The 22,114-nt window shown below is 58.3% G+C and overlaps 2 protein-coding genes across 3 annotated transcripts in view; one reads left to right on the top strand and one right to left on the bottom strand.

The window, feature by feature from the left end:
* Positions 1–22,114, top strand: part of RPL7A (ribosomal protein L7a) — a 199,057-nt gene that overhangs the window by 22,866 nt on the left and 154,077 nt on the right. The window lies entirely within an intron of this gene.
* Positions 8,291–12,416, bottom strand: LOC144285770 (minor allergen Can f 2). Of its 2 annotated transcripts, none has more exons than XM_077851323.1 (7): positions 12,132–12,416; positions 11,208–11,341; positions 9,838–9,911; positions 9,392–9,502; positions 8,827–8,928; positions 8,671–8,713; positions 8,291–8,436 (listed from the first exon to the last, which is right to left on the bottom strand). In XM_077851323.1, the coding sequence occupies exons 1-6, from the start codon at positions 12,225–12,227 to the stop codon at positions 8,688–8,690; spliced, it is 543 nt and encodes a 180-aa protein (XP_077707449.1). In that variant the 5' UTR covers positions 12,228–12,416; the 3' UTR covers positions 8,291–8,436; positions 8,671–8,687. The 2 variants fall into 2 exon arrangements, with proteins under 2 accessions (XP_077707449.1, XP_077707448.1); XM_077851322.1 differs by having other exon boundaries at positions 8,291–8,534; positions 12,132–12,415.

Raw genomic sequence — 22,114 nt, 5'->3', positions numbered from 1 at the left:
CCTCCCAATGGAGAGAGTGCATTTCTGTGGTGTCAAGCCGGGTGTGTGGTGGTGTGTGATGGGGACCCCAGGAGGCCAACCCACCTGGCAGGAGAGTTACCTTGTGCCCCATGCATTGGCTCAGCTTGCTGAGTCCTTTCCTATTTTTATAGATGCAGAAATGAGATGGGCAGGTCACTTGAGGTCCTGCTGTGATCAACAGTGACAAGTCAGGCCCCCACCACTGTCCCTGCCTTCCCTGGCCCTCCCAACCAGGCCAGCGTGTGCTCCTGGAACATGGGATCCCAGCCCCCCTCATGTTGGTGGCCCCTCAAGGAAGTCAGGGGCACCTCGCCCTTCTCAGACCAGGGCACAGGTGCGTCCCAGACGTGGAGCTTTACCTCCAGTCGCCCCAGTCTCTGCACAAGCATCCTCATTCAGACCCTGCACCCTGTGAGTGTCCCTCCCAGAAGGGCCCTTCCAGGCCAGGCCCTTGGCAGCAATTACCATCCTCCTGGGGCCCAGGGCAGTGCCATTTGGCGCTTCAACAAAGGTTCCCGAGATGCTAATTTTCAAAAACAAAAGCTGGTGCCCTGGTGGCCTCTTCCTGGAACAGACCGGTTCTGAGGCCTTTAGCCTAGGACCAGCAGGTCACACACTTGTGTTCTCTGTCCTCGTGGCAGGTGTGGGGATTTGTGTCTTCATTCTCATCCCCGGGCCCAGGTGACCTCAGCCAACCGTGGCCACTGGCCGGGCACATTGTGTCCATGTGTCCAGTTTGCATCACCCGCCTTCCAAACTGCAGGGAGGTCACGGACCCAGGGCGGGACTGACCGCGTGGGGCAGCTAGTAGCTGTTGAGGGCCATGGCACGGCTCTGCAGCAGCCAGAGAGCCGACCCCTGTGGCGGGGGTGGCCAGGAGCTGGTCATGGCTGTCCCGCAGAGGGTTATTGCAGTGGCCCTGCTCTTCTGCCCCTGGGGCTCTCCAGCTTGCCATCTTTTGGGCGAGCAGAATCCAGAGACCTCAGATGCCCGTCACTCCTGCCCTGCAGTGCTGGAGACCCAGCTGCCGAGTGTCACTTGCCTGCCCGTCATGAACTGGGGCATATGTCCCCCCGGCCAGGAGGCATCTTGGGATGAGGGGTAGGTACCCAGCACTTGCTGGCCTTTGAGTTCCGACCTTGCTCTGTCCTTGGAGGCATGTGCACAAGCATGTACAAATCCACGGGGTGGCAGTGTCCCTTGCACGGTGGGCATGTCTGACAGAGAGACTGGACTTTAACTTTTCATCATGAACACTGACCACCAAGACGCACCGCGGCTCCTGTGGTTCACCCAGCCCGGCCGCTAAGGCAGCTTTCTTGCAGGATGCTGGTCTTCAGGACCCCCCCTGCCCCCCCTGCCCTCACCCCACAGGTACAGCCCTTCCCTGGATCTCGGGAAACACTTTCTCCCACTCACTGTGCATCCCCAGCACCTTATTATCATTTTGTCTGTTTTTGAAGTTTATAAAAATGGTATCTTACAGGACACATGTATTTGTGTCTGGTTGTTTTTGGTGAAATACTACATTTAAGAGTCATCCACATTACTTTTTTTTTTTTTTTTTTAGCATTTTAGTTATTTATTCATGAGAGACACACAGAGAGGCAGAGACACAGGCAGAGGGAGAAGCAGGTTCCTCATGGGGAGCCCGATGCGGGACTTGATCCCAGGACCTTGGGGTCACGCCCTGAGCCGAAGGCAGATGCTCCACCACGGAGCCACCCAGGCGTCCCCACATTACTTTTTAAATGAATGAATTTATTCTTTATTGTGGCGGCATCTGGATCACAGATTTGCCCTCATAACTGTTTAAAACCACGGCTCTGTGGTGTTCAGTGTACTCACAGTGTTGTGCAACTGGCACCACTGTCTGCTTCTAGAACTTTCTTTGCTTCCCAAACTGACACTCTGTCCTCCAGAAACACTGATGCTCCTGCCCCCACCTGAGCCCCCATCCTCCTGCTCTGTCTCTATGAATATGAGCAGTCAGGGCCCTCACTTAAATGGATCCCACGGGGTCCAACCTTTTGTGGCCTGGCCTACCTCACTGAGCGTACTGTGTTTAGCGCTCACGTGTGTTGTGTGACACGTGTCAGAACGTCCTTCTCGTGGCTGAGTAATATTCCACACCACATGATGTTACCTGGTCATCGGTGTGTGGGCGTGCTGAGTGGTGCTGTGGGTTGCGTGGGTGTGCATGGACCCGAGTCCCTACCTTCGGTTCTGTTGGGGGGCTGCCCAGACATGGAATTCCTGTGTTTTACCATAATTCTGTGTTTCATGTGTTAGGAAGCTGCCCCTGTATTTTACACAGCAGCCATGCCTTTTATGTTCCCATTGGCCGCGGGTGTGTGTGTGTGTGTGTGTGTCCCCATGTGTGTCCTGCAGGTGTGTGTGGTCTCGGCTCACGGCTGTGGTCTGTGTCCCCCTTGCAGTTAGTGGTATGGAGCAGGCGTCCATGTGCTTCCTTCTTGGCCGTCTGTGTGTCCTTGGAGAAGTGTCTGTCCATGTTGTTGGCTCATGTTTGACCAGTGTTTTTGTATTGGAGTCACATAGCTCTACGTTCCTAATACCAACCCCATCTCCAACTGAGGGTTTGAGGACACCTGCCCCCACTGTGCAGTTGCTATTTCACATTTCACAATGACTTTTGATGCACAAAGGTTTTTAATTTGTTGTGGCTCCATTTATGTCCAGGAGGTCATGGCCAGATGCAGAGTCCAGAGCTTTCCCCAATACCTTTTCTTTTCTTTTTTTAAAGATGTATTTATTTATTCATAAGAGACAGAGAGAGAGAGGCAGAGACACAGGCAGGGGGAGAAGCAGGCTCCATGCAGGAAGCCTGATGCGGGCAGATGCTCAACCATTGATCCACCCAGGCATTCCCCCAATACCTTTTCTAGAACATTCTAGCTATAGATGTCAGGTGTGGTCCACCTCAAGCTCACTGTTGTGCATGGCGTGAGCTAAGGGTTCACCTTGTTCCATTGCCCGTGGAGGTCATTGTCCTGTCTGGGGAGAAGACTGTCCTTTCCCCACTGCGTGGTCTTGGTACCCTCGTCAAAGCCGCCTGACCATGTAGGACAGGGTTCCTTTCCAAGGCATTCTGCCTCACAGTCTGTATGTCCAGCTTTGTAGTAGGTTTTAAAGTGAGGACCTGCAGGACCTCCAGATTGTCCTCCTTTTCCAGGACCGTGTTGGCACTCTGGTGCCCTCAGGAGGTCCATATGCATTTATGATGGGCTTTCCTATTTCTGCAAAAGGACACCATTAGGATTTTGAGAGGGATTGCGTTGAATTCATGCATTGATTGCTTTGGGAGATACTGAAATTTTAGCAATTTTGTGGCTTCCGATCCATGAACATGGGATGTGTTTCCATCTGCTTACATCTTCTTTCGTCTCTTTCCTGTTTGGTGGTTTTCAGTGGAAAAGGCTTTTTGCCTCCTTGGTTAAGTTCATCCCTAAGTATTTTGTTCTTTTCAATGCTGTTGTGAATCTAATTGTTGTCACCCTTCCTTTCAGATTGTTCACTGTTTGTGAATAGAAACACAACCGATGTGCTTATGTTGATTCTTTACGCTGCAACTTGGCCGAATGCATTGATTATTCTGACCCTTGTACGTGGAGGTTGAAAGCTTTCTCTGCATAAGTTCATACCATCTGCAAATAGACTTTTCCTTCTTTACGTAGGGCTGTGTTGCCTTGTGTCCCCACCACAGAGCCTCCTGTGTGAGGCTGTCCCATGGGTCGTCCATCCATGCTTTCTGTGGACATTGGGGTTACTTCTGGCTTTTGGCTATTGCCTGAGTCCTTCAGTAACTCGTAATCCTGTTTATTTAGGTGCTGAGTACAAAGTAGCACTAAACACTAAGCAAATACTCTGTATTAAATACTAAATAAAAAAGCTAAATTCTTACTGGAGTATTTAGGAGTGGAATTGCTGGGTCGTGAGTAGATGCACTTCCAATGTTAGTAAAAAAACTCTCCAGATGTCCCATAGTAGCTGGGCCACTTTGTATCCCTATGACCATGTCGGAGAGTTCTTGCCTCACATTGTCACCAGTGTTGGATGAGTCAGCCCTTAATTTTAGCTGTTTTGTGGGTGTTAAGTGGCAGGACACCTTGGTTTTCCTTAGCATTTCTGATGACTAATGGCGTTGAGCACCTTTCTGTGGACCTACTGGCCACTCACATATATGTCATATTTTGTGAAGTGTCTGTTCCCATTTGCTGCCTGTTTTTTATTTGGATGGCTTGCTTTTTGCTGTTGATTTGTTGGAGTCCTTTATAGATCCTGCGTGTGAGTTCTTCAATGGATATATGGTAAGTTGAGTTTTTCCTCTTAAACTACAGCATAATCAGTCATTTGGTGGAAGAAGTTTAACAGCAGAAGAGAAAAGGGATTCCTCTTGCGTGATTTCGATTCTCTGGGAGGTGCTGAGGCTTGTGCGTGACAGGCCATGCCATGGTATGTGTGGTGGATGCCCTGTGTCCCCGAGGGGCAGGTGTTCTACACACAATGCCGACTGGGGAATTCTGTGGCTATGCACACAGTCATTTCTGTCCAAATCTACATCTGTACTGGCTGTGTCTCATCGTCCCACCGGACAGCATAGAAGGACCACAGAGATGGCAGGTCCCCGTGTGAACATGCAATCGTCGTGGGTTCAGGAGGCGTCCTTGGAGATGGGGTGGGGGAGGTGATCCTGGATCAGCCGCTGAGCTCTAATCCTAACAACAAGGGTCCTTGTGGTAGAGACGCTGTGGGATATTTGACACAGAAGGAAGAATTTGTGTGGGGAGAGGTTTGAAGAGGCTTTGCTCCTGAAGTAGGAGGGAGGAACACGAAGCAGGAGCAGCCTGCTGCCCTAGATGGAGGTAAGGAACCGGGTCCCTTCCAAGAGCCTCTGCAGGGAGCGTGGGCCTGCTGGCACCTTGGTTTTAGCCCAGTGAGACTGACCTGGGACTTCTGACCTCCAGAGCTGGGAGAGGCCCGTTTGTGCTGGGCGGGGGTGCTCTGATCAGAGAGGCCAAGGGCTTCCAGGTGAATGCAGAGCCTCCACGGCCCAGAATTCTCCAACCAGGGGTGGGAGCACCTGCTCAGGCCCAGCCTGTGTGCACTGTGGTCCCTCTCTGGGACTCCCAGTTCCACCCCTATCCCAAACTTACCCAGGGTGCACACCAGCCCCCGAGTGTCCATAGCTGGCAGATGGCACTTAGCAGCACACCCTCACTCCAGGGAGAAATCTTTCTCTTCTGGGTCATGGAGCCCTTTGCAGGTAGAGAGAGAGCACATGACCTTCTTGTGGAAAGGTGCACTCGGTTGTGCAATGTGACTGCTGCTCGTGGTATCGGGGGCTCCCTGAACCCTTCTTGTACCATTGTCAGGAGAGCCAGGTGCCGAAAACAAGTCCGGAGGGCACTTTCTGTGCCCAGAGTCCCCCAGTGGTTCCAGTCACCCCCTGACCCTGTGTCAGGGAGCTTGTCAGCACCCCTGGGGAGGGTGTTGGTTTTCTCATCTTGATGAGCAATAGCTGGTATCCTGGTCTCTGTGCTGCCCTCCGGGCATAGCCCCGCTGGGGATGCCAGGAGCCAAGTCACGCCAAGCGTGTCATGTTCCTGCTCTGGAATCCTGTGACCGCCCCTGGTGGCGGGGTGTGACTGGCAGCCATGGAGGGTGTGTCCTGACACCCAATGCAGTTCGGGGGAACAGAAGCAGGGAACTCCTCCAGCCTGGCTCCCAGTGTGGGAAGGGCTGTGCGGGGTGGAAGGGGCCTTGGGCTGAGGTCCCGGACACTGCAGGCGTATCACTGGTGATGGAGCCACTTGCCCCCTCACCCTCGGGAGTCCCCTTGGGGGCCCAAGGGAGCTCCCTGTCTGGTTACCACTTTCCTGCCCAGGGATACCATCTCTGGGTGCAGGGCCAGGGTGCATTTCTCCCAGCTGTGGGTTAACGTGTGGCTCCCAGTCCCCAGGGGCTTCTGGAGTGGTTGGATGTCACTCCCCCTCCAGACTCCAGCTTCCTGGGAGCAAAGGCCTTCTCTCCCCTTTGACCGTGTCCACAGAAGTCAGTCAGTGTGTGTGAGCCTCACACCCGGGCCCCCCCTCCATCACTGGCAGGACTTGGGGGCTGGGCCCCCCTCCCATCCCCCGCAGTCCAGGCTGTACTGAGCCAGGCATCCTCTGAGTGTGTGCGGGTGGCCTGGGCCTCCATGCCGATGGCTTCTCCTCCTTTGTGTGTTTGCTGTCATCCCTCGAGGCAGGGGACCTAGCACACACCCCAGGCTGGGCATCTGTCCCAATGTCCCCGATGCTCGTTTGGTGATGCTCCTAGACCCGGTATGTGGGGCCACCTGACCTCCTCGGGCCTTGGCCTTTGCCTGCTGTCGAGGAGAGGCCTGAGGACAGCCTGGCGCCTCACCGCTGCCAGGCCCCGCCAGTACATCCTGTTTCTGAAGCCCTGGTCACAGTTGGTGGTGCCTTGTAGTTGGTAGAAATGATTGCTAATACAGAGTGTCTGTGTCTCCTCTCTGCTCTGTTGACATGATTGTCTTATAATAACTTTCTCGAATCTGCGTCTCTGCTGCCTAGTTCTTCCTGCCAGAGATACTCCCTTCTCTACGAGGCAGGGCTGCTTCCCTCGTCCCTGGCGGGTGGCACGGTGCTGTACTCGGGTCTTGGCCCATTTCAGAGTCTCCGGATTATCTCTCTGCACGCTGTCATGTCTTTCCTTTGTCCTGGTCTTTGCCTGAATTTCTCAAGCGACTGAGAGCACATTGGAATCGCTTTGGCTTCTCCAAGTGGAGGCAGTTCTGTAGGACGGGTTCCCCTTCCCGTGGGGCTTGGGGCTCAGAGAGCCCACCCAGGTCCAGCTCAGTAGCCATCGTCACGTTGCCATTCAGGGTGAGCATCATAAAGAGCTGGTGAGTTTTCCTCAATTGTTGCTGAGCTGATGGTGCCCAGGCCACCTCCTTGGTGTCCTCAGAGTTTCCCTGCCGGTGAGCTGAGGCGTACTGGATCCTTGAGGATTTCCTATGGTGAGCTGCTTCTCCATGGTCTTTATGTGTGGCTGGCTTTGGGAGCTGGCTGGTTGTGTGGACCCAAAGCAGAGCCCGTAGGGAGGACTTTGTCTGGCCCGGAGAGCCCTCGTCAGAGCTGCGAGGCAGAGGGACAGCCAGGATGGCTCGCCTGCCGGCCTGTCCCCTGGGCCCCTGAGCCCTTGGTTGTGTGCTCCGAAAGATTGTCCCAGGGTCCCACGGGGGGAGGAGCACCCCCTGTGCATCTTTGGGCAGTACCCTGAGTGGCCCATTGGCCCCGCTGCCACCAGAACGGCTGATTTAGGAGTTTACTCTCAGTCTTCTTCGTGGAGGGGGTCCTCCAGATTTCTCCTCGGCCCTGGTGACAGGAAGCCCCATCTCCCACCCCTTGGACCTGGAGCAGGTGCTGTGACCAGGCCCTGGTTGGACCTGGGGGCGCTGAGGGTGTAGGGTATAGAAGTGCAGTCAGATCACTGGGAGGAGGCACGGGACAGAGGTGGCAGCTTGTGGACCCGTGCCTCCACGCCCCACCCACCAAGCCCTTCCTCATGAGGACCACCCTCTCTTCTCAGATCCTGGGCTTGTGAAGCTACCCCCACCCCAGACTCTAGAGAGGACGTGTGACTTGGGCCTGGCTGCCGAGAAGCACAAGTGCCTCACTGTTCTCCATTTGGAGACGAACGCAGGAGGGGCCAGAACCTGAACAGGCCTGTGGGCTGCAGCGCTGAGGCCTCTGCAGGGACTTTGGAGAGAGGACAAATTGGTTACGCTGTACCTTGAGGGAAGAGGAGTGGTCTGTGGCCACTGGCAGCCGTATGTGCAGCCTGAGAATGGAGCAAACAAGGAAAGAAAGAAAACAGGCAGGAGACAGAGAAAGATGGCTCTTCTGCCCCTGGATACAGCCGTGCCTGCAGGCAGTCCTGCCTCAGTGTGGTTCATATGTAAGAGCCAACATTCCATTTACTGCTGAAGCTGTGTGTGCATGTGTGTGTCTGTGTAAGACCTTCTATTATTTCATGCTAAGAGTCCCAGGGGATGCATTTTGCACACTTGAGAGGCTGAAGCTGTAACGAACGTGTGCCCCATCACCTGGCAACACTTTCTGCCTGGGTTCTGCGGGCACTCAGCCTCGGGGACAGCTCGGATTCAGGAAGATGGTTCGCCTTTCCCTTTGCTCATTTCTGCAGCCCCAGAAGAAATGACCTCTAGACAACTTGGACTCTGCAGTCATCTTTTGAACGGAATGTCCTTTATTATGCGAGGAGGGACCATAGCAGGGGGCTGGGGAGTGTGTGGCTGCCCAGGCAGGGAGTGGGCGCAGGCTGGACAGGGCCGCACATGGAAGCGCAGGTGGGTGTTGTTGCTGGGATCACCTGGAGGGTTCGCAGAGAGGGACGCAGAGCTGAGTACGGTGTCCCCCGAGCCTATAGGTCTGAGTCCTCAGGCAGGTGAGATCCTGCTGCTTGGCTCTCTGTGCACGGGGTGGCAGAGGATGGGGGGTAGTTCTGGGCTCTGAAGGCAGCTCAGGGACCAGGGTAGGGGCTCCATCCACCTCCAGGGCCCCTGGAGAAGCCCTGCGGGGTGCAGCTCCAGGCGCCATCACTCACCTGCGTGGTCTGAGGCCCTAGTCTCTGGAACCCTGGCAGCGATCTGAGGGGCACAGTGACCAGGAGTGAGTGCCTGCCTGGCCCCAGCCTGCTGGGTGGCCACTGACCTGAGGGGACCCAAGGGGTGGGGGTGGGCCGGAGGGCAGCGGGCCTCACCGTCATCGCTCAGAACCACAATCTGGTCCTTGTGCAGACCGATGTCTTCACACACGGATTCGAATGCCGGCAGGAAGTCCTGCTGCCTGCTGAGGTCCCGGACTGCAGGGGAACATGGGGGTGGGGATAGGGGCACCAGAGCAGGGCCTTGGCCCCAGGGGTTGTCGGGGGACCAGGCTCTTGAGGACTGAGAGGAGAGGCCATGTGTCATGGAAAATTGGGGCTGATGTGGGGAGAGACTCCTTCTCTTGTGATGACATAAGATGAAGTGACTGTCCCCTCCCCCGCTGCCGAAAGGTGTGGAGGTGGAGCCCCGGTCATGGGATGGTCCTGGTGAGGGGGCCATGTGAGCCAGTGTGTACAGGTGTGAGCAGGCGCCTGGGGTTGCAGGGGTGAGGCTGAGCAGGAGTGTGGCTGTGGCTGGAGCCTTTGGCCGGGGTCTGGTCCCAACCTCCCCAGACCTAGTTAGCCCGCTACTGCTGCGGGGGCCATAGGCCCATACCCAACGTGAGGGGTGGACCTGGGTCCAGCCAGTCTGGATGGCTCTGGAAGGGACCACACATACCCATCAGGTGAGCCACCAGGCTGGTGTCATCGTTGTACTGGTTGATCATGTAGAGAATCAGGTAGCTCTTGGGGTCTACCTCTGCCAGGTACAGGTCATTGTGTCCCCAGTCTGTGGAGGATAGTGGGGCTGACACAGGCTGGGAGATGGATGGCCACCCCGGGCGGGGGGGTGATTGCAGGCCCACCTGGGAGGGACACCTGTCCACTTTCTGTGGGGGTGGTGCCCCATGTCCTGCCTGGTCTTGGGGGACCTGGGTGTGGAAGTGGGCTCTGTCCCCTGAGAGGAGCTGCCTGTACCCTGCTGGGCTAGGGGCCTGAGTCCGGGTGCCTACCTGTCCCCCAGGCATGGAGCTGCCCGGTCCTTGCTGCAGGTCCCTAAGCCCAGGAGCCCTACCTCTCGGTGGGGCCATGACCTCGGGGAGCCTGCCGCCTGCACACACTTACACTCCAGGTCAAATTTGTTGCTGGTGGCAGTCTTGAACGCAGTGAGGGAGACTTTCTCGCACTGGCCGTCCTGCCTGCAGACAGAGGTGGGTGGGCTTACTGTGTCCACCTGCCCCTTTTCGTGTTGTATTATTTATTTATTTTATTTTATTTTTTATTTTTTTAAAGATACAAAAGAGATCTTTCTCTCTCCAAGAAAGCTCTCTAACAGTGACTGGCCTCGTTCGTAAGGTCCTCATTTTCTCTAAGGACCAGAACCACAGGCCTCAGCCTTGCCTAATCTATTTGACAAAGGAATTAAAACTGGAAACTAAAGCTTGCTACTCAGCCCCCATGCGTGGGGTGTGTGGGGGACCCTGAAACCCGGAGCGGGGACGGACGCGTGGGGGCGGGGTGGGGGGACTCGTGAGCTGCAGAAGCACCAGCGTGAGCGGAAAGGAAGCCAGCTCCGGGTTGGGGCTCAGCAGGCAGTTCTGGATGTCACCTCCTCCCACTGTCTGGTCCTGGCCTTCCCCCTCCTCTGCTCCACATATCAAACCAAGAGTGACTTTTCCAAGATGCCCTTTGACTGGGCGTGCACCATTAGACCTCAGTCCTTGGCTGGAGGAGGCCTTGGATTTCAGTGAGGTGGAGGCAGAGCCCAGTGAGGGGGAAGACTTGGAGGCCTGGGGAGCCACTTCCCCAAGTCTGCAGACGAGAGGCAGTGCATGCTGGTCCAGCGTAAGGATGACCTCCTGCAGCAAGCTTGCAAGCTTTCCTGAACTGAAGTTTTGAGGTCGAGTCTGCCTCCGTCTCCGAGAGCTTCGTCACGTTAGAAGGCACGACCTCCAACCCTGTGACCCTGTGTCAGAGGATGCTGGCTGCTGGCCACAGCGGCCATCGGAGGCTCCAGAAGCAACAGATCTCCTAGCGCTCGCTTGCTGCCCCCGCCCCCAGCAGCGCCACCGCAGAGGCCCAGGCCCCCTTTTCATGTTTTAAATGAAAGTATCATTTGCCCACGGTGACAGTCACTACTTTCTGTGTAGGCTCTGAGGGGTTTGACAAGCACATCCATTCGATCCCTTAAAGGTGACATTGGTCCTCTTTGCTCCTGAGCTGCCCTCCCCTCCTCTGGCTCTGGCCTCCTTTGATGCCTGGATGCTGGGTCAGCAGCTGAGGGAACCCCAACCTCAGTGACAGCAGCATCCTCGCCCCCCACCGCCCACACATGTCCTGACCGGGGACCCTGTGCTGAGAGGGGCAGGAGGGTGGCCGAATCAGACCTCTGATGCTTCTCCTGAGCAGCAGTGTTCCTGTCCCCTCACCAGGGCCAGCCCCATCCACCCTGCAACTCCACCACACCCCCACACCCCTTTGTGCCCTGCACCCACGGTATAAGGATATCCCCGTGCAGGTTGCCGTCCTTTGCGCTCATGCTGTGGATGAAAACCCTGAAGTGCCCCCAGGGTTTGATCAGATCGGACTTGTTGGAGGCCAGGGCAACGGAGTGCCACCTCCCAGACAGCTGTGGGCAGCGAGAGAACAGAGTGAGTTGGGGACCCTGCCCTCCCCTGCCCCACCCCGTGTCCGCAGCCTGTTCACGCTGCACCCAGGAAAGCCCATGATGCTGCTGGCGGCTGGCAGATTCAAGGTCAGTCCCCGTGTTCCGCCCCCACCCCATCTGGGCCAGTGGACCAGCTGGCGGGGGTGAGCATGAGGAGGAGGCGTGTCCAGGGCTTCTGGCCCTACGGGTCCCAGCTCAGCACTTGCCCCCTCGGCCCCAGCAGATGGTTCATTCCCTTCTAGACTCAGCTTAGGGCTCCTTCCAAGACCCTGGCAGGTGCTCCAGCCCCCATTGTTGCCTTCGGACCCCCTCCCTACTGATCCCCCCATCATGGACTCCCCCACAGATCTTCCCCTCCACCGTGGACTCCCCAACGTGATCCTCCTGCCATGGACTCCCCAACAGATTACCCCATCATGGGCTCGCCCTATGGCTCATTAACAAATCTCCAAAAGTGGAGTGTAGGCTCCGGTCCTCTGTCTGCCTGGGCCTGCGGTGGTCGGCCAGGGGCAGCGGTACCCAGCAGGGTGTCATACAGGGCTGACCAAGGAGTACAGGCCTCAGCCCTGCTTCCTGTGCATGAACTCGGGGGCCACGTATCTGGCTGCCTGAGGCCAAGATTCCTACCCGCAGCCCTGCTCCCTGGAGGACCCATGAGGCTGCCGCCTCAGCCAGGCCACCCACCAACTCCGATGCTCACTCAGGGTGGGGCCACCTCCCGCCCACTGGCCAGCGCCCTAATGGGGCTCACCTCCTCTAGGCCTCCCTGGGGCTCCTCATGGTTTCCCTCCTGAGCCTGGAGGCCACAGATCAGTGCCAGGCCCACGGTCAGCAGTAGGAGCTGCATGTCCACAGCACCTTCTGTCTGGGTTTGGCGACAGCTGGAGACTTGCAGAGTCTTGGTGACCCGGCCCCGTGGCCTGTCTATATAGCCATGTGGTTGGGGGCGCGGTCAGTGGTGAGGGGCTCCTGTCCTGTCCCCATGGGGAATTGGGGCTCTTCATACTGATGTCTTAATCTTGTTCATAATGTTAGCTCTTGTGTGTTCTCTTCCCTGTTGCATTGGACACCAAAAATATCATGTTCCCATACAGCCAATTTCCAAAATCAACAACCAGCTATGGGCAGTGCCAACTTCCTGGGCCTGAAGGGTGCCAGCATCACCTTGGTGTGCCCTCCGTGCCTGCCATGTTGCCGGGACATGGCCAGTGACCAGGTGCTATGGATGGGGAGACCCCCAGGGCTGAACGGTGGGGTGCAGGAATGGGGGAGCGGGGCTGGAAGCCCGCAGACCTCCGTGGGACGAGGACGGCGACTGAAGTGTGCTGGGGGCTGAATTGTGAGCCCCCCAAAATGCGTCTGTGAAGGTCCTGACCCCCAGGACCTCAGCATGTGACCTTACTGAAGGCAGCGTCGTTGCAGATGTCTTTAGCTGAGATGAGGTCATGCTGGAGTGGGGGGGCCTTGATCCCGTATGACCTGTGGCCTCGTGAACAGGGGCTGCGTGGACACAAGATTCATAGGAGCGGGGAGGGGCCCGGGGCAGATCCTTCAGGGGGAATAGCTAGGCTGACACCTCATTCCCAGGCTTTGGCCTCCAGACTGGGAGAGAGGAAATCTCTTCTGTTTAAACCCTGTCTCTAGGCCTTTGTTCCTGCGTGGACTCAATGCCTGACCAGCGCTCCCCCCACTCAGAGGCCACAGCCCTCTGGCTGCCAGCCTGTCCCCTCTGCCTGGACAGGAGGGACCCTGCGGCGTCTTCCCTAGGGAGCCCCCGGCCCAGCCTCTGTGACCGGGTTGCAGAGAGTCACAGGGCCTGGGTTCTGCTCTAACACGCAGGACCCCCAGCCCCCAAAGCTGGGCTGAGAAGGTCCCACGATGAGAAGCAGTTTCCTGCGGCCTGCCTCCCACAGGGTCAGGTTGGCTGAGCGGATGGAGCAGGATCCCATGGTGACCGCTGACCCCCAAGCTTCGCTCGTCCCCACAGTGGTCATCTGTTGACCTCCCAACGTTGTCATGAGCTGCGTGTTTATCCCCCATGATGGACGCTGGGCTCACTGGGAGCTGATAGAGTCAGGGGCGCTGTCTGTGGGGGTGCTGGGGGTCAAACTGGGTACCCCCAAAAGATACTTGAAGTCCTCACCCCCGGGAGCTAAGAATGTGATCTTCCATGGACTGAAGTCTTCACAGACGTAATGAAGATGAGGTCGTGCTGGGGTAGGACAGACCCTGAACCTGGGTGCCAGGGGTTATGCAGGAGGAGGGATACTGGGGCACAGGCGTGTGCGGGGAGGGGGATGGGTGGTAGAAGTGGATGCGGGAGGGAGGTGTCTACCTGCCCAGGACTCCTGGGATTGTTGGCATCTCCAGGGCCTGGGGGACACCTGGGATGAATCCTCTGTAAGAGCTGCCCAAAGGAACCAGCCCCGCTGGCCTGGAAGCTGGACTTCTGGCCTCCAGAACCGTGAGGAGCAAGTTTCTGATGTTTTGAGCCACCCAGCCGGTGGGAACTTGTTCTGGCTGCCCCAGGACATGGGTTCAGAGGATGACCCTGGGCAGAGCCTCGGCCACAGCACGGCTCTGACCCCTGGACAGTTGGAAAGAAACCAGAGGGCAGGGGGTCCTACATGGGCAGCAAAGTCCACCCGCTCTGCCCACGTCCTCAGGGCTGCGAAGTGAGGGCCCCCAGGGCTGGCCTGATCCTCACAGCTGGGCGACAGATCTCCTTGGACGGGCCCCTCTGCAGGCGCCATGCCGTGCACAGGAGGGGACCCCAGCCTGAGCTCATGTGCCCCTCCGTGGCAAGACTCCCGCCCTTGGTGCACATCCACGGTGAAAACCTCACGGCCAGGTACTGGAGAGGCTCCTGGGCTTATTTCATCTTCGCGAATTCTGGGCGCTATAGCCATCTATTCCTTTGTTTTGGCCACACTTATGGAGCGCCCGTGTGTGCCCTCCAGGACCCTGCAGACCAGAGGTCTGCACCTGCTGTTTGGAGTCGGATGGGGCGAGACATTGTGGGGCACACTGCCAAGGAGAAGTTCTGTGGAGGGGACGGTACAAGGAAGACACAGGAAGTTGGGGAGCACTTTTGGGTCAGTTTTCAAAGGAAAGGTCCCCTTGAGCAGGTGACCAGTGAGCAGAGGGGGACACAAGGTGGGGGAGGGCTGAGGGCAGGTGGAGAGCAAGGAGCAGACCCCCCACAGAGCAGGGAGCCCTACGCAGGACTTGATCCCAGGACCCTGGGGTCAGGACCTGAGCCCAAGGCAGACGCTTCACCCGCTGAGCTCCCTGGGCATCCTCTCTGCTTTTTTTCGCCTGAGGGTACTTGAGTTCTAGGAGCTCCAGATTCACATCTTTTGCCACATTTGGGATCTTGTTCATCCATTATTTCTTTACGTGTGTCCCCAACATCTGTCCCTTCTCTGCCCTGACACCGCAGTGAAACACCAGGCCTTGGATGTGGTCACACAGGTTGCTGGTGTGTTGCTTGTCATCCATCCCCCACCCCCAATCCTTTTGCTCCTTGGTTTTTAGTTTGGGCAATTCCTGCATATCTATCTGCAGGTTCACCGCAACAACCCCCCAACCCTCAACCCCTGATCCCGGGGAGCGTGTAGTTTGATGTGTGTGCAGTGAGCTTGGGATTCCTGTTTGTTTCCTCTTACAGTTGCTGCTTCTCTCCCGAGCTGTCCCTTGTTTGTCTGAGAGCGTACTTTTCCTTCCTGTCCACAGCCGCTGGAACCTACAGTCAGGTGACTCCAGTGCCTGCCTGCTTGGCATGGGCTTGTCCCCCATGTGTTTGCTGCTTTGGGACGGTATCCAGGATGCCATGAATGGTGTGATTTAGATTCTGGATCCTGACTTGTTCCTCTGGAGAGTTTTTGGTGGCCAGGTGTCCTTGGCTGGGCTCAGACTTTGAGCATGGTGTGTTTGCTAGGACAAGGATGTCCCTTCCTTCCCCCTGAGGCTTGCTGGCTGCACGGTCTGTCTCGGGCGTGCAGAGATGTGTCCCAGGTGTGCGTGCGGGCTCGGAGCTCACCCTCCTTCCCAGGATGCCCCATCCTTGTTCAGAGCTCAGGCTATCTCTAGCTTTGTTCTCCGGTTCTTTAAACTAGGAGCATCGGGGGATTTCCGTCCAAGCCTTAGCCACCGGCCTCTGCTGAGTGGGGCTGTACTCATCGGGAAGCTGTTAAAATTAAAAAAAAAAAAAAAAAAAAAAAGGAAAGACAGAAGAAAAATACTTGGTAAGTCACCAGTACCATCCACCATCTCCAGTTCTGCGGCCCCTCATCACTGCCTCGCACCTTTAGATGGTTGATGTCTAACCTTTGTGTGTGCTGGAGCTGGTCCCGCTGCCCCGAAGCAGGACACAGACTCAGAGTTTAACAGGGACATTGTCACTGCCGGCCTGAGAGGATGCACAGAGGGACCCACAGGGGGCCCCTGGGGGGGGGGGCGGTCCAGGTGGGAGAAGGGGCTAGTGGGCACGGGGGAGCCTTAGAAGAGGTGAAGAGAGGTCGGCTCCTGTTTTGAGGAGTCAGAGACCTGCTGCAGGGTTGGGAACAGGAGGCCTGAGGATGATGCGGAGCTGTTGTCCTGAGCACCTGGGTGGTTGGAGGTCAGGGGAGACTGGGGTGCTGTTCCAGAGGCCTCGAGCAGAGGGTCCCTGTAGGCATTGGCAGCTGTGTGGAGCTGGCAGGTGCTGTGCACTGCTGAGGCGTTAGCTTGGCTCTGGGTCCCAGCGTGAGGTCCCACAAGACACCAGGCCTCCAGAGTGGGCCCTTCCTGGCCCGGGTGAGGCTCTGGGAAGGAACTGGAGCCCCACAGCCATGCCCTGGGGCTTTAGGGAGAAGACTAGAAAGGAATAAGGTCCAGGGAGGCTCAGGTGAGAGCCAAGCCCTCTCCCTCCCCATGGCTCAAGTGCTCTGAGCTTGATGTGGGGCTGGGTTCTGTTGCTGACCCATGAAGGCCGGAACCTGCCCACCACCCTCCTCTTGCCAGAAGCACATGCCTTCACATTCAGTCCATCTGGGACCAGTCTGTCTGGGGCCAGTCCATCTGGGGCCAGTTCATCTGGGGACAGTCTGGGGGCCAGTCCATCCAGGGACAGGTCATCTGGGTACAGACTGGGGCCCAATCTGTCTGGGCCAGTCCTAAGGTGCAGCCTCATTCAGGCCCAGGGGGTCTGAACGGTGCAGCCAGGAGCCGGTCCTCTGAGAGCTCCTCTCCCTGCACTGTTTCTCGGCGACGTCTCAGCATCTCTTGGGGGCATGCAGATCATGGCCTTGCTGATGCTGGTTGGACAGAACCTGCAGACATGCCAACTTTGAAAGATGCCCAAGCATCGTGGAGCTTGGCTGCCTGGGGCAGAAGGGAGGACCTGGGGCCAGCTTGTCTGAGGACAGAAGGGAGTGGGATGAGGTCACTTTGCTGCCCAAGACCTCAGGGCTGTGCTGCCTGTTGTGTGGCCCCTCACAGGGCCCGAGCTCTGTCACCTGCACTGAGGGCGGAGGTCGGGGCCTGAGAGCAACTCCAGGCTCGCAGCAGGATGGCCGCGGGGGTGGGGAGCAGGTGCGGCCCACCTCTGGGGGGTCCTGTGTGGTTGTGTGTTGAGTCCGGGGATCCCATCCCCAAGGCCTGAGCTCCGAATTCCTTCCTGTCCTTTACCCCCACGTGCCGACCCTGAGGGACCCTCCCACATGGTGTCCCACGGCTGTCAGCTGGCCCTCAGCCTGGAGCACTGCGAGGTGGCCGTCAGAGCTGGGAAACATGAGGTCACGTGTGAGACTGCCCGCCCTCATTCCCCTAACCCCTCGCATCACCTTCCAGGGCCCGCGATGGGCATGGGGCTGGGGAAGTGGAGGGCAAGGAAGCCCCATCTTTGTGCCTCTGGGACTCAGGGGCGTGGTGAGGTGGATGGCCAGGGTTTGTGCCTCTGCCCACCCTTTTCCCTGTATCATGGCCTTGACCCCGGGCCCCACCATTCAGGGTCACGACCCCTGGACTCCTCTCTAGCCTGGAGCCCCCAACACCTGGCTCCCTGTGTGCCATGTTCATTCTGGAATACTGAGCTCCATGCTCCTCACAAAACTGGATTCAGTGGTTGCAGGTGGAGCTCAGGGAGCGAGTGACCAAGGGGCCGTGGGGGGTCCCGGGTCTCAGGCTGTGGGTCCCATGAGCTCAGCGGATGGAGATTCTGACAACATGGCCTTCCCTGCTCCAGGAGGCCGACCTCCTCCCCAGGCATGGCCAAGGTCACCCTCTGGCCTGCTGTCCAAACCTGGCTCTGGTAGGTGCTTCTGGCACCGACAGGATGCTGGCTGTGAAAGGTCAATCTTAAAAAACAACACTGAGCGGGCCAGCTCCTGGTATGCGGCCTCCACCGTGCCCATCCCGGACTCCGAGCATCCAGCCCCTGGCCATCCCCTGACCTTGAGCAGGGCAGAGCAGCTCAGAGCTCCTGGCTCAGGGCAGAGAGAGCACAGTCGATTTTTTCATTGGGATATTTGTGTGCCAGACTCCTGTCAGGTGCTGAGAGTGCAGAGGGCGCCCAGCGGACGTGGCCTAGGGAGCTCTCGGGCAGCTCAGGCTCCACCGTGATGGCAGCACAGCCGCAGCAACACAGTCTGCCCGCTGGGGCTGGAAGCACTTGGCCCTTAGTAGCTGAGGTAATCCTTGTGACGATGACCTCACAGCACAGGTCTCCTTACCCGCAGTTTGCAACTATGGAAACTGAGGCACAGAGAGTTTAGGAACCATGACCAAGGCTGCAGGCAGGTAGGCAGCAGGGTCTGGCCCAGCATCCTGCACCTGCAGGTTGGCACGCTGCCTGCTGCGAGCGCCAGGAGGGAAAGAGGAGGAGCGGATGCAGCCCTGAGCACATGAGCTCCATGGACAAGGATGGGGGATAGATGAGAGGACATATTTCAGAACAAGAGGGAAGCAGCATGGTCAGTGGCAGGTGACAGACCAGGGAGGGTGTCTGGTGCCCAGGGGCGCACAATGGATCGATATCCCAAATAGAGAATTAAGAATCGACAGGGAAAAAACCCACCAACTGTTAGTGGCAAAGGAACCTGAACAGGCAGCTGATGAGGAGGAGGAGGAGCGTGCACATGCGCCTCCACCTGCCGGGAGTCGGGAATCGGGGTGGATGCAGGCAGTGAGCTGTGTTTCCTCACCTGCGAGAAGGGGCCTGAGCGGCCCCTGGGGATGGAGGAGGCAGCGCCTGGGGTGTGGAGGGCAGAGCCGCTTCGCAGCCACGGGGACACTGCTGGCGGCGTGGGGCTGCACGCACCCTCAGGGCGAGCGCTCCACATGCAGCGTTCACCCTGGGGGGCAGTGGGCACCTCAGAGTTTGCCACCAGATGCAGCAAGTGCGCTGCGTGTTTTTTTTTTTAAGATTTATTTATTTGAGAAAGAGGATGTGTGTGTGTGTGTGTGTACACGTGCGCAGGCTGAAGGGGCAGGGGGGCAGGGAGACGAGCGCACCCCATACTGAGCACAGAGCCCAATGCAGGGCTTGATCTCATGACCCTGAGAGCATGACCGTGACACAGAATGCTGCAGAGCGACACACGGGATGGACAAGGGCCATGAGCCCATGTGGAGTGTCCACCCACGGCCATGGAGTGCTGGCAGGGCACGGACCCTACACAGACCTGCTGCCCGTGCATCTGTGGAGGAGAAAGGCCGCCGGGGACCTAGTGATGGTGGTTGTGACGCATGCAACAAAAAGTAACAAAAGCAATGGAGGCCAGTGTCCTTGTGAGGCCCTGAGGGGCTACTGAGGGGTCCGTACGTGACACTCTGTGTGTGGGAGGGGCCTGCAGGTCAAATACCCAAAGTGAAAAAGAAAACAGGGATGCAGAATGCCCCACGATTCCCAGCTGAGCGCAGCAGGAGTACCCGGAGAACCGGGATCTTGGTGCTGCCTGCGAGGGCCCCTCGGGTTGAGGAGGGTACCTTATTTGCCCCGAGATGAGGGACCCGGGCCGCTGTGGCCCTGCGCCCCCTCAGGATCCCTGTTCACCCTCGGATCTTGTCCAGGTGGGTGCTGCCGGCTGGGCCGTGTGTACCAGGGGCCCGGGGACAAAGACGTGGTCCTGGCCAGACTCTAGCTGGCTCCCCTGAGCTTCTTCTCAGCGAGGCCTCAACCTTGGCCTCTAAAGACATGGACAAGCACCGAGAAGCCCCATCCCTAGGATGACCCCAGCCCCCCCGAATGCCTGGCTGGCTGTGTGTCCTGGTCAGTGCCCGAGCCAGGCCCCGCCTGCCAGCAACCCCGGGGGGCCGGGCCACACACACCTGGGGTAATTCTCCAGCTCCTCCCCTTTGCTGGAGCCCACGTGCCCCTCTCCCTGGCCCTCACTCCCCCCAGAAGGTCCAGTCTCCTCCGGGCAGGGAGTTCAGCTGCGGTGGGGCCCCCTGGCTACTGCCTCTGTCAGCAAGTCTGGTCTGTTCGTCTCTGACACTGGTCACCGGCCTCCCTGGTCAGAGGGGAGGAGCAGGGGGCAGTGTTAGGAGTCCATTGGACACTCAGGCAGTTAAGGCCAGGTCCCCGACGGGGACACAGGGAGCCAGGACGGTGGAGATAGAGCCGCACCGGCATCCTGTTTGGCAGCACAGACAAGGCCACAACAGCATCGTGTCTGCAGCCTCTGTGCAGGCAACTTTGTCATACGTCAGCGTGCAGACATCAACACACAAGACCATCGACACGTGGACAGGAGCCCACCGAGTAGACATGTGCAAAGCCCTGATGGACACGCCTCAGCGCCCAGTCCTCGGGGTCTTCTCTCAGGACACTCACGACAGTTCTGCAAGAGCTTGTCAGGACCCCCAGATTTAACACCAAAACGGCCACGCTCTCGGGCCCCCTCCGTCACTGGGAGCCCTGTACTATTGCCCGGTAAACTGGCGTTGCTGCCTACCACCCTCTGTCTGTCCCATGTCTTCAGTCCTGAACACTGTGCGACCAGGAACTTGGGCACTGAGGGAACAAAGATCGTGTTCCCGTGGCAGACATTGGAGCGCGGGTAAGCTTGGGAAGGGCAGGGCTCCTCTCTGGAGCCTCCTGCGCCACTCCCTGTAGGCTGGGGACACCACAACCCCTGTGAGCCCCCCATCCTGGGTGCGGGGGCACAGACACCCCCCGAGGGCCAAGTGAGAGTGGGGGCAAGGCGGTGGTTCGGGAACGAGGCATCCAGGGAGCCCTCCTTGGAGAATGGGGCACGTGTCCGTGGGTCAGAGTGGAAAGAACCTGCCCCGGAGGGGTTTGCTGCGGGCTAGGCTGTGTCATGGACTTCAGGGTGTCACCAGGGCAGCCCTGCCGGGTGCAGTGCTCCTTATAGAACGCACACCAGGAAACCCCCAAACCATCTGCGGGCTCCTCACAGGCCGACTGCTGCCCGTCCCCCCAGCCCCGTGAGGCTCAACTGTCCTTGCTGGAGCCCGGGGCCCGGCCTGCACCTGTGCTGTGCCCCCGCTGTCCATACAGCCTGACTCTGCTGGACCTGCTCCGCCCGGCCTGGCCAGGTCCCCACAGTCCTGTATTTGCCCAGGTACTGGTGCCACCAGCATGCGCAGCCATGCCCTGTTCTTTCCAGACTGCCAAGTGTCGTGCCCATGGCTCGACGGCGGAGGAGGCAAATCCGGGCTGCTGTCTTGGGAATAACTGAGAAGTTCAGGTTCTGGAAGGCAGTATGCAGCACACTTGGCACCTGGATGCGTACAAGGTGGCGGGACAGCCGGGGTTGCCACTGCGGCAGTGACTCAGGGAGGCCTGGCCCCACCTGCCACCTGCGGCTAGTGAGGATCTGCCCGTTTCATGCAGGCATGATGCCTGCCTGGGGGTGACACTGGTTGGTGTAGGTTCAGGTGACCTGTCCTCACCCCCCACAAGCACCTGCCTGACTCAGTTGACAGAACCGGCTGCTGCTGTGCCTGGCCTCGCCTTTAGGGACCTTGCCTCCCCTCTTCCCTCCGTGTCATTTGTTCTGGAACCTGCTTTTTCCTGGACATATGTGTGTTGACCTGTGAAGTCTGTGGCCAGGCCTTCCCTCTCAGCCCTCTTTCTAGCAGCCAGCACCTGCGGGGACCTGTCCCGTGTTCCAATGGGGCCATGGTGAGGGGGTCACCTGCACACACAGTGCCACTGGCCTCCGTTTCCAAGCTCTTATTTTGTGGTGCTGCGTGGTCCTTCCCACATGGGATTTGTGCTGGGAAAGGCGAGGACTGAGCTTTGGCTGGGCGGCTGGCCTGGCATGGCGTCCCCTTTGCTTTCAGGCTCACCCAAGCAGGGAGCAGGGTCCCTGTATCTGGCTTCCCCTTCACCACCGTCTCCACCGCTACCGGCTCTCTGGGGAAGTGGGAACTGAAGCAGCACGTCCTCTGATGCGTGCCAGCAATCTGGATGGACCCCGCAGGGGACTGTCCTCTTGCCTTCATCTGAGGCCAGGGAGGAGGCTGTGGTCTTCCAGAAAGTCCAGGGCAATAAAGATGAAAGAAGACAGCGGAGCCTCTGCCCACTTGACACCCCCGAGGTCGCTCCTGTCGTCCTGGCCTGGGCCATGCAGTCTGACCCCCTGCAGGACTCCAGAGCTGTCCCTGCCCTGGGGCTTCCCTTGCTCACCCTGGGCCAGTGAGATCTGGTCCGGGGCGGTTCTTCCCTGTGGGCGGCATCCTGGGGCACTCTGCTAGTGTCCCCATGGATGCCCCTGGGCCCCCACC

This window comes from Canis aureus, chromosome 16, assembly GCF_053574225.1.
Source record: "Canis aureus isolate CA01 chromosome 16, VMU_Caureus_v.1.0, whole genome shotgun sequence".
Lineage (NCBI taxonomy): Eukaryota > Metazoa > Chordata > Mammalia > Carnivora > Canidae > Canis > Canis aureus.
The sequence above is the reverse complement of the archived record's forward strand: the minus strand, read 5'-3'. Positions and strand labels throughout refer to the sequence as shown.

Coding starts and splice junctions, on each gene's coding strand:
- LOC144285770 (XM_077851323.1), bottom strand. CDS start 12,227: ATGCAGCTCCTACTGCTGACCGTGGGCCTGGCACTGATCTGTGGCCTC. Junction 11,342..12,131: donor CCCAGGGAGGCCTAGAGGAG/GTGAGCCCCATT, acceptor CGCTGCCCACAG/CTGTCTGGGAGGTGGCACTC. Junction 9,503..9,837: donor CAACAAATTTGACCTGGAGT/GTAAGTGTGTGC, acceptor TATCCTCCACAG/ACTGGGGACACAATGACCTG.